Source organism: Protopterus annectens, chromosome 14.part0 (assembly GCF_019279795.1).
Source record: "Protopterus annectens isolate FY-2018-M chromosome 14.part0, PAN1.0, whole genome shotgun sequence".
In the NCBI taxonomy this organism is placed as follows: Eukaryota; Metazoa; Chordata; order Ceratodontiformes; family Protopteridae; genus Protopterus; species Protopterus annectens.
Genome location: NC_056748.1, coordinates 727,630,361 through 727,646,982, shown reverse-complemented (window position 1 = coordinate 727,646,982; position 16,622 = coordinate 727,630,361). Strand labels below are relative to the sequence as shown.

General features: G+C 42.8%; 2 protein-coding genes across 4 annotated transcripts in view; one reads left to right on the top strand and one right to left on the bottom strand.

The window, feature by feature from the left end:
* The window catches only part of LOC122789199 (solute carrier family 22 member 15-like), a 1,485,835-nt gene that overhangs the window by 665,279 nt on the left and 803,934 nt on the right, over positions 1-16,622 (bottom strand). The window lies entirely within an intron of this gene.
* Positions 2,971-3,658, top strand: LOC122789200 (glutaredoxin-1-like). The gene has a single exon (XM_044056470.1). It carries the CDS (start codon positions 3,259-3,261, stop codon positions 3,562-3,564), a length of 306 nt encoding a protein of 101 aa, XP_043912405.1. The 5' UTR covers positions 2,971-3,258; the 3' UTR covers positions 3,565-3,658.

Here is a 16,622-nt window from a genome sequence, read left to right as displayed (position 1 = left end):
AGACTTCATATCCTTCAGAAAATGCATGATAACATAAATTGTGTTACTCTAGCAACTTTCTAAGTTTAAAAGGGCAATATTTAAGATCCGTCCCTATTTTGGGGCCTTTGTCTCGCATTATTTTAGGCTTTGTCAGGATTTCTTTTGCTAAGAGGTTGACAGGTGTGCTTGTGTATCACTTTTTCAAGGCATAAAGGGCCCAGCCCTTTTTGACCTCCAATTTCTTTGCAAAACCAACAGCTCTACAAGCATCTGCACTAGGGACCCAAATTTACTCAGCAAATAAGCAAAACTCCCCAGAAAGATAGAATCCTAAATCAAAATACACAGCCTATGGAATAAGTTGCCACTACAGGACAAGTCAAACAAAGCACTACTTTAACTACCTTTAAGAATGGCTGCCACTCCAGTGAAGTACAGGGATAAAGCCCTAACTACAGCTTAGTCAACTCTTGATTGATTAGTGCATGGGCAACTGACTGAGTAGCAGAGAAAGATGGCCATTCCCATCCATGGGGAGGGTGGTCCCATGGGTGTTCCCTACACAACGATCTTTGGTGGAGGCTGGGAACATGAGAGAGAGGCATAGTACTAGGAGGGATTAGGGTGGGGACATTGTCTGAACTGCTGTGGAGGTGGGGAAATATGTCAGTGCATCCCCATTGCACACTCACCTTCAGGATGGAACAAAATGGGACTACAGAGAGGATGGATAGATGGGATAGGGCAGAATTAAGCAATCCCCCATGAAATTATATGATAACCAGACTTTCCTTTGATTCTCTTTAAGATCTGCTTCAGCCCTAGCCATATGGAGGAAGTCTGGGATAAGTAGGTGGCTGGTAGACTCAGAGATGAACATGGATCAGTGAGGTAGAGAGCCGTAGGATGATGTCAGGTGAACAAAAAAAATCTTAAAGTATGGATGAATAGACAGATTTGCATCAGAGTTATTATGTACAGCCTTGCTCAGTTTGTAGGTGAGCTCTACTATGAGCTTGAAAAGGAAGGCATGAACGTTTACATTTTATTTTTTAAGGTGTATATGGCTTGGCATCTTATGGTCCTCATGATCACCTGCCTAGTATTGTTCCTACATTCCTATTCTGACAGGGTGTACCTACATACTTTGAATGTGAAGATGCAACATAAAATGTAAGGCATAATGAAAATTTACTCACACACAGTCAACTCCCATCATGAGAGCAGGTGTGTCTGCACACACACAGACACAAAAACACAGGCACATAAATGCACTCATGCACAAACACACACACACACACACACACACACACACACAATGCCAGCTGCCTCTATCAAACCAGATCAATGACTGTTTAACTGTAATCAAATAAGAGCATGGGTCAGTCACTTTCATCCATTGACTGCCTCCATACCTACCAGTTATACTACTTACAGACACTTTATTGATTATATATACTGCAGATGTCTCATTATGATCAGAGAAAAAAAAATAATGGCCACAGTAATATATTTCAACTCATTTCACTTAAATACACATTAGTCAAGTCCAGCCAAATCAATGATTAGTCATAATGCATTTCAAGCTGATTCACAAAAATGCACAATAATCATTAATCAGCTGCTTTCAATGCCCCAAATATCCTGAGTTTTATACAGCAGCTTCAGTGCTGGAAGAGCTGGGTGGGAGGAAGAAAGTGAGTGGCTGTCATCAGCTTGCCCATTATGGGGAGATGGTTGTTGTCCCAATCTATCAGTCATCTGTCAATAGTCAAAACCTTGTAGGCAGAGTAATGTCAAAGGTTTATGGGAGGACATAGGCTAGAGTGTACCAAGCCAGTGAAAATAGCCCTCATTAGCAGGTATGTAGATGGTAGGCATAGTAGACCCTTGCAGGGATGAGACTGCTCATGTCAGCCATCCAAAGACACTGATATGGCCTTAGAAATACTCTAACAATTTGCATAAATAAATGCAGGCAAGAGCATAAATAACCTCCATAGCTGCCTGGATGATGGTCCCATTATTCATTTCTTGCTGATGTGCTTGAGAAACCTATTAAGGGGGAACAAGTGGGCTGAAGAATGACAGGGGGCTTGAGGACCAGAGGCAATGGATAAAAAAAGAATACTAAAAGATCAGATGCTCTCAGAAATATCCACCAACACCCTCCGACAATCTCTATTACAGATGTCTGTGTCTGTCTAATTTAGCATCTACTGTCATTTCAGTAGCATTTTGCCAGAATTTACTTGTATTCTACTTTCAGGTGTTTATTTTACTTTATTACCATTTATTTGATGATTTCTTGTCAAGCATAGGACCCCATAGCACTCGTAGTACCATTGACATTACTAGTGCCTCAGAGCAGTATAAACATCTGATCCAGCACTGATTAGCATTCGGAGGCCATAACTTTTCAAATTAAGATTTAACAGTCTCAGAAAGCTTTCATTTGCAGTGATATTGACAAAAATGATTGTAACTGCTAATGGCATTTATTATGACCAAACTCTACTATTCCATGTAAGCATCAGCTGATGGCGCATTATCACAGCAGGTTTTCTCAGTCAGTCAGCATGTGTCAGGTAAAATGCTCTTCTTCTTAGACTACATGACTAAAACCTCAGTCTTTTTTGGGTTCAGCTTCAACACATTAGATGACATTCAGCCACTGATCTATTAAAAAAACTACAGAAGCCTTTCATTCAGTAGCAAGACATTCAAAAACCTGACAAGGAGTAGTACAGCAGTGGCTAAGAAAATGTCATGAGCAGAGCTTCCCAGTAATGTTTAATTTGTTTAGTGCCCTTGATCTGTATTGCAGTATTTACTAAACCAGTTATCACTAGGATATGATGTCCTTATTGATTTGATGAAGAGAGCCATCATAACTGCTAATGTACAGCAATTATTTTCTGAATTCAGAGGTAGTTATTGAACGAAGACAAATTAATTACTTAATTATGACCAATTTTCTTGATAGTTAACTGCCACACCACTGCAAAACAATTGATATCCAAAAGTGGGGGTGATTGCTCTTAAAGGTATACAGTAAATGTATACTGTCTGCACAGGTAGCTGCCAGCACATGCTTTTTCTTTCTATTTTTTTTTTACTTTTTCCAATAAGTTTCAGGAGCAAGTTTAGAACATTCAAATAATCAATAGAAGGCTGTTAGGCATGGTCAAGTTGTAGGAGGGTACGGTATGTAGTAGTCAACAGTAGCTGCAGCAGGAGCCGGTTAGAGACAAAAACGGAGAAAGAGGCAACAATATGGCCGAGTTTGTAAATGCCAAAATCAAGGGAGATAAAGTTGTTGTTTTCTCCAAGCCCACTTGTCCTTACTGTCAGATGGCTGTTGAAAAGCAATACTCGTTTAAACCAGGATGCCTGGATATTATAGATATCAGCTCCCTAAGCGATATGAGCGGTATACAGGATTATTTGCAACAGCTGACGGGAGCTCGGACTGTGAGTACTGGTGTTTTTCTGTGCATATGTGTGTTTGCTACTGCTTTGCGTTTACTCACCTCTGGTTTAAGCTATATGCGTTTTGCCTCCGCTAGGAAACGTCTATAAAATGACCCGTTCTGAGCAGTAAGATTACTGAAAGGACCCCCAAATTGTGAGGGACTTGTAAAAACAAAGTGCACTCCTAGTTTAACTTGTGTCTGCATGAAATGGGCGTGCCTGCTTTTCTTGGTTACTCAGGTCAGCAGCAGAACCTTATATACTGACTGTGACGTTGTAGTGAGTGTGGCTGGTCATATTAAAGTGTAATGTAGCATGATGATCCTTTCGGAAATTCAACTACTGGAATACAAGTTGACAAATACGAGTAAGAGATCGCACAGAGCAGTCCGTTCAGTACCAACAGTCTTGCTAAGTTGCTTATTGCTGCCAAGATACTGCTGCATTTAAGAATTTTTCTTTTCTTTTAAGATTTAAAAGCTATTATTTTAATGCAGCCATGGCTCTTCTTTATATTTTTTTACCAAGAGAGTGTATTAATAAATATGTAAATAAGCTATTTTGAAATTAGCGCAAACAAGCTTTGGAGGGTGACAAGAAAGGAACTAAAGTAGTATTATATCTGTTTTCCCTAGGGAATGTAAACAATACCGGGAAAGGTCAAGCAGGTGTATTTTTAAAAATAACGGGGTGGGGAAGGGGTGTGTATAATGATGTCACAATGTGGGTGGTCTTACCTTGCCAGACTGAGAGCGGGACGCTCCAGAAGCAAAAACAGTGAATTTGTACAAAAAAGAAGCAAGAAAGTAAAGATTCAATGATGTGGGTCCCATTGTTAGCACTTAAACTACATTTTGGTGATGAAAACAAAAAAAGTGTTCTGAAAGCTGCATCTTTGACACTCTCCCTTTAAGGAACAAGAAGCCGCAGGTTCAAAAGGAGGGAGAATCAACGAAGCTAATATCAAGTTCAAATCCCATGGAGGAGGGGATCTTTAACCAGGGGTCTAAGTAAAATAGTCCCCTTAAGAAAAGCCTTACACAGTTTGTGGGACATGATACTGGACAACGATCCAAAACAGCTGATACCAGTCCGGTAACCTCCACCACAAGAATTGCTCACAATAAGGCGCTGCTGTACCAAACCAAGTTTATTATAACGTCAACAGAAATATAACCACGTTTTCATCGAAAAAATACGACTTCATCAGATAAAATCTCAAAGTAGACTGCTGTTTAAATACTTCCCATGCTGCCATAAATTACACAATTATCCAATAATCTAATTAAAATAAATGAAATCAACATATAAATTTAAAGCTATATATGTGTACTAAAAACTCTATAGAAATACTAAACATATAGAACCCTATGTTAAACTAGTCACATGAATTGCAATACAATGTTAAAAATCATAAAACCACTATTATCCCACACTATCAAATAAGAAAAATTACTAGGTAATATACATGTATGTAAATATTCAAACATATAGGGCAAGAGTAATAAAATAAAAAACATTTCATATTAATATACCAAAGTATCAATGAAAAATTGTTATACAGGAATATAAAAACTTAATCACTATAAATAACAACCTCAAATTTAAATACGTCCTGCCTTAAGTTTAAGGCAGGGTGCAATGGAAATAAAATCATTGAGGCCCGGAAATTTGTTGGATTCTAAAAGAATCTGCCAGAAGGTCTCTCTATGAGCTAACTTGGCCTCCCAGGGTCCACCCCTGATATCTTTGGGAACAGTTTCCACCACAAAAAACAAAAACCTGGCCCCCTCACACTCAATAGAATGCCTATACAATGCATTTTTACTATTAGATTTGGTCATGTCATATTGGTGTTCATATATGCGGCGTTTCAGCTGTCTTTCGGTTTTACTGATATAAAACGCCTGGCACGACTGACATAGGGCCAAATAGACCACCCCGGTGGACAAACAATTGGAATAACTAGAGGCTTTAATATCCCTGTTCCTGCTTTCTAAATAAACATGATGGTTGTGAATTATGTATTTACAGGAGGAACAATGACCACATTTGTATGTTCCTTTCTTCATACGAGAAGACTGTGTGTGCTGTTCGTGTTGCTCCAGTACCCGTTTGATGTTAACTCCTCTTCTAAAAACCGTTTTCAGGTTCTTGTCCTTTAGCAAACTCAGGTCAGTAAATTCCTGGAACAGTTGCCATTCCTTTTCTACTATTTTTCTAATATGTATTGCATTGGTACTAAAATCAGTAATAAAAGCAAAATTACTGGAGAATGAACCAGCAGTGTCCTTAAAAGAAGGTCCGTCAGTCTCTCCAGAACCCTTACCCAGGATAGGACTAAATCTAGTGTTATGAGCAGCCATAACCTCTTCCCGAACAGATTGTATCAAACCTGTGGGGTATCCCCTTTCTAGAAATAAAGATGTAAGTTTATCACACTCGTCACTAAAATCTAGATCCTGTGATGTCATCCGGGAAACCCTGAAACTGACCTTTCACAATTCCTCTTTTATGAAATCTTGGATGTGAACTCTGAAAGTGGATGTAACTATTAGAGAATGTGGGCTTTCTGTATATACAGGACTTAACCCCATCCCCTTCCTTAATAAGAGTCACATCCAAATAATTAACACTGTTATGGGATACTTGATAAGTAAGTTTTAAAAAGGTCGTGGTTGTATTTATATACTTAATAAAATCATCAATACACTCTACTGGTCCATTCCAGAAAATACATATGTCGTCCAGAAACCTGCAGTAATAGTTCCAATGTGTAGAAAATTCACTGTTAACCACAAATTTCTTTTCCCATATAGACATAACAATGTCAGCATAAGTGGGGGCACAATTAGCACCCATGGAAACACCAGAGGTCTGCTGAAAATATTCTCCAGAAAAGAAAACAAAACTGTTTTTTAACACCAAACCAAGGAGTTCAGTAACCATGTGTACATCATTGGGGATAATGTCAGGACATTCCCATAGGGCCTCTTCTATCCACTCCAACCCAATATCTGATGGAATAACTGAAAAGAGGTCAACCACATCTATGGTTAAAAATACGACCTCATTTCTGAATAAATGGGTTTGGACATTACGTAAAAAGGCACAGTGGAACCAAAATCAGCTCGACTCCTGGAGGCCACATCCAGCTTGTAATGTGAAATTAAGGTATGAGGAGTGGCCCATGTGGCTGCAGCACAAATAGATTCCATTGGAAGCCTAGCCTGAAAAGCTACCGATGTAGCCAATGCTCTTTTGGAATGAGCTTTTGGTTTTGTAGGGAGTTCCTTATGTCTCAGTTGGTAGATCAAGGTAATAATAGAGGCCAACCACCTGGACAAGGTTACCTTAGAAACTGGTAGGCCCTGCTTACCTTCGGCATAGGACAGGAAGAGTTGATCTGATTTTCTTGTCTGCTTGGTCCTATCCAAATAAAAGCGTAATTGCCTGTGAACATCCAAATAGTGTAACTTTTGTTCAGCTCTGTTTGAATAATTGCGAAAAAAGACAGGAAGATCAATAGCCTGATTGAGATTTGTCTCGGGGGTTATTTTGGGTAAAAAGGAAGGATCAGTCCTGAGTGAAACTCTATCTTTGTGAAAAATAAGATAATGAGGGCGAATACAAAGGGCTTGAAGTTCCGATACTCTTCTGGCTGAGGTGATGGCAACTAAGAAGAGAGTCTTCCAGGAGAGTAACTTTAAGGAACAAGAAGCCGCAGGTTCAAAAGGAGGGAGAATCAACAAAGCTAATATCAAGTTCAAATCCCATGGAGGAGGGGATCTTTAACCAGGGGTCTAAGTAAAATAGTCCCCTTAAGAAAAGCCTTACACAGTTTGTGGGACATGATACTGGACTCTGATAGACCAACATGAAAATTAGCAATAGCAGCCAATTGGACCCTAATGGTGGCAGACGAGGAACCTGCTCGAAAAAGTTCAGCCAAAAAATCCAACACATTATGGACAGGGGCTGTAAAGGGGTCTATATTCCTGGCCTCTGCCCAGAGGGAAAAACGTTTCCACTTACTAGCATAAGTCTTCCTGGTAGAAGACTTATGCGGGGAAAGTATGATTTCACGCACTGACTGAGAAATATGTGGAAGCCTGGCTAAGGTTGGAAGTGGAGTAACCAAGCTGTGAGGTTGAGAGAGCGAGGAGATTGGTGCAGCTCGCCTGACTGATGGATCAAGAGGTCTGGCACTGGGTCCAGATTCCAGGGGTGCTCCAGCAGGTGACGATGCAGGAATGGGAACCAAATTTGTCGTGGCCAGTAAGGAGCAATAAGGATCATCCTGGATCCCAAAGCTGTCGCTTTCTGAATCAGTTTTGGAATTAAGGGAAAGGGAAGGAATGCATAGAGAAGACCCCGGGGCCAATCGTGAACTAGAGCATCTCTGGGGAAATGGCCTGGGAGGGGAAAGAGAGTGAAGAAGTTGCTGCACTTGCTGTTGAGAGAGATTGCAAAAAGGTCGCAGCAAGGTTGACCCCATCTGCAGAAACTTTTTTCCGCTACTGACAGATTGAGAGACCACTCGTGAGGCATAAGAATTGCTCTGCTTAGCCTGTCCGCTATGACGTTGGATTTCCCAGGGATGTGCGTTGCTATCAGAAACCATTGAGAGATCATCACCCACTGCCAAAGTCTGAGTGCTTCTCGACATAAGGGATAGGACCTGGTTCCACCCTGCTTGTTGATGTACCAGACTACCGACATATTGTCTGTCTGAACTGCAATAGTCCCAGTAGGTAGAGAGTCCTGAAGAGCTCGCAACGCTAAAAGTACCACTCTCATCTCCAAGACATTTATGTGCAGGTGGTACTCTAGGGGTTGCTAAGTGCCCTGGGCAGTCCTGCCCTGAAAATGCCCCCCCCCCCCCCCGATCAGGAAGGCATCTGTCGTCACTGTGGCAACCGGAGGAGGAAGGACTAACGGTCTGCCCTGAAAAAGTTGAGGGGAGACCATCCACCAAGAGAGATGGTCTTTGCACGATTGGGTGATTATTATGTTGTGAGACATCGGGAGCTGTTGGAAGGACCATTGGGTAAAAGGCATCCATTGAAGAATCCGCATGTGAAATCGAGCCAGGGGAAGTAATGTGATTGCTGCTGCCATGAGACCCAAGGTTTTCAGTACAAATCTGGCCTGAACTCTTTTGCACTGTAGTAACGTTTGAACATGTCGGCATATGTCTAATACTCTTTCTAATGGAAGCTTTGCCGACAGTTCTTTTGTATTTAGAATGGCACCTATAAAGGTTATAGACTGACAAGGCGACAATGCAGACTTTTCGCAGTTTATAGAGATACCTAGCTCGGAGCAAGTTTGTAAGGTATAATCCCTGGCTCGGGTTAGCTGATGCCTGGTGGAAGCAGTTAGGAGCCAGCTGTCTAAATATGGAAACACCTGGAATCCTTGTTGTCTCAGGTGAGCCGTAACCACTGCCATGCATTTGGTGAACACCCTGGGGGCTGTGGTGAGACCAAAGGGCAGGGCTCTGAATTGATAGTGACTGGCTCCCAGCCGGAAGCGGAGAAACCTTCTGGAGCGTCTGTCCATTTTGATATGGTAGTACGCATCCTGAAGGTCTATACAGCACATCCAATTGTCCTGACTCAAAAAGGGTAGAATGGACTAAAGCGTGACCATCCGGAACTTTGTTCTTTGAACAGATTTGTTTAACCTGCTGAGATCCAAAATGGGTCTCCAGTCCTCTGTATTTTTTGGTACCAAAAAGAACTTGGAGTAAATCCAGGACCCTTGCTGGTCCACGGGGACTGGTCGGATGGCTGTTTTTTCTAGCAGTTTTGAAATTTCTAGAACTGCTTGTTCCCTTAGACCAGGTGGAACATCTGGAAGGGACTTGTTTGTTTGTGCGAGGGTGTGGACAAAGGGGATTTTGTAACCCTCGGATATGATCGACTGTACCCATTTGTCTTGTGTGAGGGGTCGCCAGGTTTCTGGGTACTGTGACAATCTTCCCCCGACTGCCTCCGAAGGTGGACAGTCGGGCAGTCCCTCAGGGGTGCTGAAACGGTTTGTCAGAGAAGGATTCCCTGCTACCCTGATTTTGCGGGCCCCCTCTGCCCCTCGGCCGGCGTCTATTGTTGTTCCCTCCACTGCCTCTGGAGGGAAACACGCCACGTATGTCAGGCACGACTCCCTGGGGTTTGCGAAACCACATTTTCCCACTCTTCTGACATTTACAGTATGGTCTAGAGGGAGTAGAAAAATGGACTCCCACGGCAGAGAGAGAGTCTTGCCTTCCTGCTCACACCTGGTAAGTGTATCCTTCACCTGTGGTCCAAACAAAGCTGAACCATCGAAGGGGGTATTGGTGAAGGATGCCTTAAAGGGGTCAGCAAAGTTACATAACCGCATCCAGGCATGTCTTCTCAAGGCCACGCCTGTGCCTGCGGCCCTACTCGCCCCATCGGCTGCATAAGAAATGAGCCGCATGGAGGAGTTAACTATAGAGTTAAGGGTTGCCAGCTGGGAGTTGATCTTTTCCTGAGACCCCGCAGCAGATGGATCCTGAAGGGTAGCACCCAGTTCCTTAAGGAGATTCCTTCGAAGGTGGGTGAAATGTCACAGATAGTTCAGCGACCGCATGGAAAAGGTCGCTGAAGAAAACATCCGCTTCACGTACCTGTCCATTGTCCTAGATTCTTTATTAGGTGGATGGACAGGCACAGAAGGGTCAGCAAGCTCCTTCTTAGTGGCTGCTGCAACCACCATGGCATCAACAGGGACACCCTTCGTAAGAAACTGTTTATCGGACGGGGCTGTGATGAATTTTGTGGGCCTGCGGGGAGTTGGTTCCACTGTGTCCGGGGCCATCCACGCCTTCCGAGCCACCACTTCCATGAGTAGGTCGAAAGGCGGAGACACCCAGGAGGTGGAAGGGCGAGAACCAAACGTGTCCACCGACTCGTCCTCAGAAGGGTTAAGGGCAGTCCAATTCCCCCTCTGCCTTAGGATCTCAAGGATGTCTGAAAAGGATACATCCTCAGAGGGGGACCTTGGGGACCCTTCCGAATCCTCCAAGTCGGTGTCCGAGGTGACTGACGGGGGGGGGGGGAGTCAACATGTTTCCTCTTACATTTTCTCTTCCGAGGGGGCTCTTCTGAATGATCAGGGGAGGCCTCGGAAGAGGAAGATACCCCCAATGGGGCTACCTGGAGCACCTGTTCTCCTCGCTTGGGGTCAGGAGGGTGGACAGAGACAGACGTAGGCACCATGGGGGAGGAGCCAAAGGAGTCGATCGTGGAGCCGACACAGGAGTCAGCACGCTCCTCATGACCTCAAAGACGTCTCTATCAGGCAGAGATGATGGTCCCCGCTCCGAAGAGAAGTGAACCCCTTCCGGCACCGAGAGGGATGGCTCCGAGGCCGATGTCGGGGTCGAGCTCACCTGCGCCAAGGCCCCGAGAGGGAGAAGGGGATCTTACAAGGGTCCGATGCCACTCGCCCCCTTGGAGCCGACGAGGGAGACTCGGCGCCCGGATCCCTCCAAGGACGGAACCAATGAAGAGATCGGAGCCAACGAAGGAGCCGAAATGTGTGGTATCGGCTCTGACGTTCCGACGATTCGAGCCCCAATGAGCTCCAGCTCCGAACACGCTGGTAGGGTCAGAGGAGGAATAGTTGAAGCAACAGGGATAGCCACAGCCTGTTGAGGAGGGCTAGTCAACATTTTGGCCAGTGCCTGTGACTTTAGGAGCCTACTAACCACCCTCTCTAAGTCATGATCCGATAACCTGGAGGACCGAGAGGAATGGGATCTATGGCTCCTCTCTGACTGTAGTAATGGGGACCTGGGAGCCGAGCGAACGGACTCTAAGGAGGGAGACCTCAAATGCTTTCAACTCAGAGAAGGCTCCGATAGTAGAGTCGAAGCCGAATGAGGCCTCGAAGTGTCGGTTCCAGCCGGAACTGACGAGGAAGCAGAAGCTCCGCTCGGCATCGGCTCCGAACAGGGAGCCGACGGTTTGGCGAGCTTTAAGGATTTTCTCTACGAAGGCTTGGCCGGGGATCTTTCTGACTTCAACAAGCCCCTCAAAATGAGCTTATTCCTACGCTCCTGCAGGACTCTCGGACTGAAGGCATGACAGACCGAACAAGAGTCCTGCAGGTGTAGGGGGCCCAAACAATAAACACAAGAAGTGTGACCGTCTGTCAAAGGCATCTTCTGACAGCATGAGTCACACTTCTTGAAACCTGAAACCTTGGTATCTTTAGACATTACAAGGAGATACCAAGGAAAAAATTTAACTAGTGCCCTAAAACAGTAAACACACACACGCACTAGATAGAATAAGGATATCAAAAAAAACCACTATAACTAACAGTTACACTAACCACAATTATAATACAATATATATAAAAAGTATAGACAGGCCTAACACTACCCTAAACAGGGAAGAGAGGGTGGGGGGGGGGGGGGGGGCGGACTCTGTAATGACAGGAAAAAAGGTTTTTTTTAAAGTGGGATCTAAAGGGGATACAAGATTAAATTAAACTAATAGCAAACTATCTAAAAATTTTAACAATCCTGACTACAGAAGTAATAAAAGAATTATACGACCTGGAGCAGGTAAAAAAACGCAACCTCGTAGCTAAAGCGGCAAATGAGATCTGGGTATCTGTTGCCTAGCATTGTGGGATAAGGGGAGGCCTCGAGCCGGTAAATAGCTCTCGAGCTTTAGTAAAAGGCCGAGTCAGAGCCAAACCCCCTTCCAGCAAGAATGAAGGCGAGATAGACAACTTAACATCAATTGTTCTGGAGCTTTTCTCCCTGGGCCTCCACTGAAAACGGACAGCTCTGTCCAGTCAGACTTTCCCGGTAAACAAATGTAAAATAAATAATGTAAAATAAATAAAATAAACATATGGAAGTGACTCTATAGTATGAGAGGGATGACCGCTAGTACCACATAAAAATTGATTTATTTCACTAAACTTGCTGTGAATACTGGTCCTAACAAGCCCATCTTGTTGTCCCATGAAGAACCAGATCCAAAAATGTGACTTTTTCCCCACATTGTAAGCCATCAAACTGTATCTGAAATCTGTTCTGATGTAACTTGATCTATAAAATCTGAAACTTGTTCCCTGCCTCCTTCACAAAGAAAAATAAGATCAATATATCTATAGCAATTTAGGACATTCACTCATATACGTATTCAGACTCAAACATCCCCATAAATAAGTTTGCATACATTGAGGCAAAAGGTGAACCCATAGCTGTGACTTGCAACTGATGATATAATGACCCTTCAAACATAAAAAAAAAATATTCACTAAACTAAAATGAACCAACTCCATCACATACTGGGTCAAAAGAGCATCACCCAGATAAAGTCTAAGGACTTCCACACCAAACTCATGTTTGATATTGGTATATAAGCTCTTAATATCAACTGTGACCCAGTACATCCGGGGATCCCAATGTAGCTGTGCAATTTTACCCAAAAAAACTAAAGAATCTTGAATACAAGATGGTAATTTTACCACTACTTTCAACAAAAACCTATGCAAAACCAAACCAACATTATGTAAAAAAAATAATCAGAAGCAGAGACAATAGGTCTCCCAGGTGGATGTGAAACACTTTTGTGAATCTTGAGTAGGCAATAAAAATATGCCATACCAGAATCAGTGCACAAAAGTTTATTCTTCATATCAGAGTCAGACCAATATCCTAACTTTAATCTTTGTGAATCAAATGAATACATGCTTCCTTAGCTTCAAGAAATCTTACCATATCTACAGTTTCATACACTTTCACATCATCCAAAATGTTAAGACACATTCAAATATTGAGAATAGTACATAACTACAAGTCTATTACCTTTGTCAGAAGGTTTAATTATTAGCTCACGTTGTTTACTAAAATTAACCAGGGCTAGCCATTCATTTTTAGTCAGATTAAAAATCACTTTTTTCATGTTAAACTCATCTAACATTTTTTCTATCTCAAATTCAATCACAGAATGAAACTTGCGTATCCTTTCATGTCTAAATGAAGGCATGAAACAACTTTGTGACTGATTGAATATTATCAGTAAACAATTTACAATAGGCATTTGGTTCACCAGCAAAAGTGGAAGTACAAGACACAAGTGATTCAAAAGAGTCAAAAGAACAACTTTCTTCATAAGAATTCTCTAATAAAACATCCACATTATTCTCTGTATCTGACACTAAATTTTCGCAAGAATTCACTTTATGAAAAAAATCACAAATATGCAGCTTATGAATTACCTGGAACAATTCACTTTTACATATGTGCAACCTAGGAATCACTGTTGGAACAAATTTCAACCCACAATTCAAAGCAGAATGCAGATGGTCTGTAAGATAATATCCGGATATATTTACAATTAAATTACAAGTCCCACTAGAGTCAAAACTAAGATTACAAGTCCCATTAATAAAAGAATCTGTTCCAACTTGTCCTCTTACCCCTCCATTGTGACTGAGTGTCCCACACATATTCTGGTTGTAGCCATCCATACTTTCTTGGCCTCCCATTATGGCTCCGAAAATTTTCTTGTAGATAACGAGTGTTTCCTACTTCTGGAAGGGGAGGGAAATTCTCTGTCTTCATAATCGCTAAAACATCTGCTAGTATCATTAGAAGACACGGCACCCTGTTGCCTAAACTCCCATTCCTGCTGCTTAAAGTGAACATGGGAGCATCTCCTTGGACTGGATGACCTAAAAAGGCCGTACCATTTTCATAGTCTCACTGATCCCAGCGAATTTTAAGTAATTTTTGATCCAACAATTGTTGTTCAAAAGATGCAAGTTTACTTTTAATATCTTGCAGACATAATTCTAGATAGGGTTTATTTATTAAGGGAGCTAGATTGGAACAAACTGCCGAGATCTCCATTTTAATTTTATTTAACTTCTCTGTCAATGAGAACTGCTATCCAGTCCATTGAGCACCGATGGGCTGCTTTCTCCCACCTCTTCCTGAAACCTTTATCATCAGCATCTGCAACATCAAAAGGCATAGAGGGATGTTTTAGTGCTCTCAAACCACGGGGATCATCTGTATTGTTGATACTCGTTCAGTCATTACGTGTGAGTATCAGTTCCGACCTCGGAACCGAGCCGGCCATCTTCCAAGCTTGCATCAGCTATAAACTCTCGAGCTAAAACTCTTACCCAGAATTCCCCTTCTCCCTGTTACCTCAGATTGAGTTTGCAAGTCAAAAGAAGGTAGAGGCTACCTCTGGTCAAATGACCTAACAGAACCAGATGGTGAGATCCACTAGACGCCACAGGAGGGGGAAGGAGGGAGGGTCGTAATGACTGAACGAGGATCAACAATGCAGATGGAATGTTATGGTAAGACATGACTTCTATATTTGATATTGTTAATCCTCATTCATTCCTTGTGCGTGGGACAGAGTCCCCAGCTACCTTTATTCCTGGGAGGCTCTCATGGAAGGACATTCCTGAGCACCATAGAACCAAAAGATGCTCTTCCCCTGGAGGCCAAATCCAATTTGTAATGATTGATGAAGGTATGAGGAGTAGCCCAAGTTGCAGATGCATAAATGTCATGTAAAGAGGCTCTGGCATGGAAAGCAGCAGAAGTTGCCATAGACCTTATAGAATGAGCCTTTATGGTAGTAGGTAATGGAATATTACGTTTTCTATAAATGAAGGTCACACAGTCTTGACCATTTAGCCAATGTGACCTTAGCAACAGCACATCCTAATCTAGGTCCAGAATAGGCCAAAAATAATTGGTCTGATTTACGAGAAGCCTTCGTCCTATTCAAGTAGAACCGAATTTGCCTGTGAATATCTACGGTATGTAGGCAATACTCTCCACTGTTTGAATGATTGGGGAAAAAAACTGGAAATTCAATGGTTTGATTAATGGACATTTCTGAGATCACTTTAGGCAGAAAGGAAGGATTAGTTCTCAATGACACTATCTCTATGAAAAATCAAATTTGGTCTTTGGATGCATAAGGCTTAAAGCACTGGCAGAAGTAATGGTGACCAAAAACAAGGTTTTCCATGACAAATATTGGAGGTCGCAAGAAGAAGCTGGTTCGAAAGGTGGCATTGTCAAAGCTTGTAGGACTAATGACAGGTCACATGGTTGAGTAGTTTCTCTAAAACGGGGCCTTAGATGATTCACGCCTTTTATGAAGGTCTTGCATAACTTGTGTGACATAAGAGAAGAGTTTTGGACACCATCATGAAAATTAGATATTGCAGCCAAATGAACTCTAATGGTAGAGTCAGACAGACCGGACTGAAATAGGGTGGACAGATATTCCAGTACTATCAACACTGGTGCTGAAAAAGGATATACTTGTTTTTCTTTCAGCCAAAATGTAAATCTTTTCCACTTGCTGAGATATGTAATTCTGGTGGAAGAATTATGAGATGCAACAAGAATGTCGCGTACTGGCAAAGAAAGAGCATTCTGCCTGGCAATCAATGGAACTGGAGGAGCCAAGCTGTGAGCTTCAGGTTGTTCAGGTTGGGGTGAATCAGATTCTGCGGATGGGAGATCAACCCCTGGGTTAGATGGAAAATCCACGGTTGATCTAGCAGGTGAGGTCAAAGGAAGGGAAACCAAATCTGACAAGGCCAATATGGTGCTATGAGGATTACTTTGTTCTTCATCTGGCAGGCTTTCTTCAGAAACAAGGGAATGAGGGGGAGAGGTGGAAATGCATAAAGCAGACCAGAGGGCCAATCGTGGACTAGAGCGTCCCTGGGTGACTGTCCCAGAGGGTGAATCAGGGCGAAATAGTTGCTGCATTTGTAGTTCGTCGGGGATGCAAAGAGATCGCAGCAAGACCACCCCAGCGGTTGAAAATCTTCGCCACTATCAAGGGATTCAGGGACCACTCATGAGGTTGAAGAATACACCTGCTGAGTCTGTCTGCTATCACGTTGGAACTCCGGGGAATGTGCGTTGCTAGAAGAAAGCGGTTGGTAGCCATCGCCCATTGCCATATCTTCATGGCCTCTCGATAGAGTGGGTAAGATTTGGTTCCACCTTGTTTGTTGATGTACCAGCCACCACCATGTTGTCTGATGGTATCGCAATAGTCTCAAACGGCAGCAGGGGATGGAATGCTTGCAATGCCAGAAGCACCACCATCAGCTCTAGAACA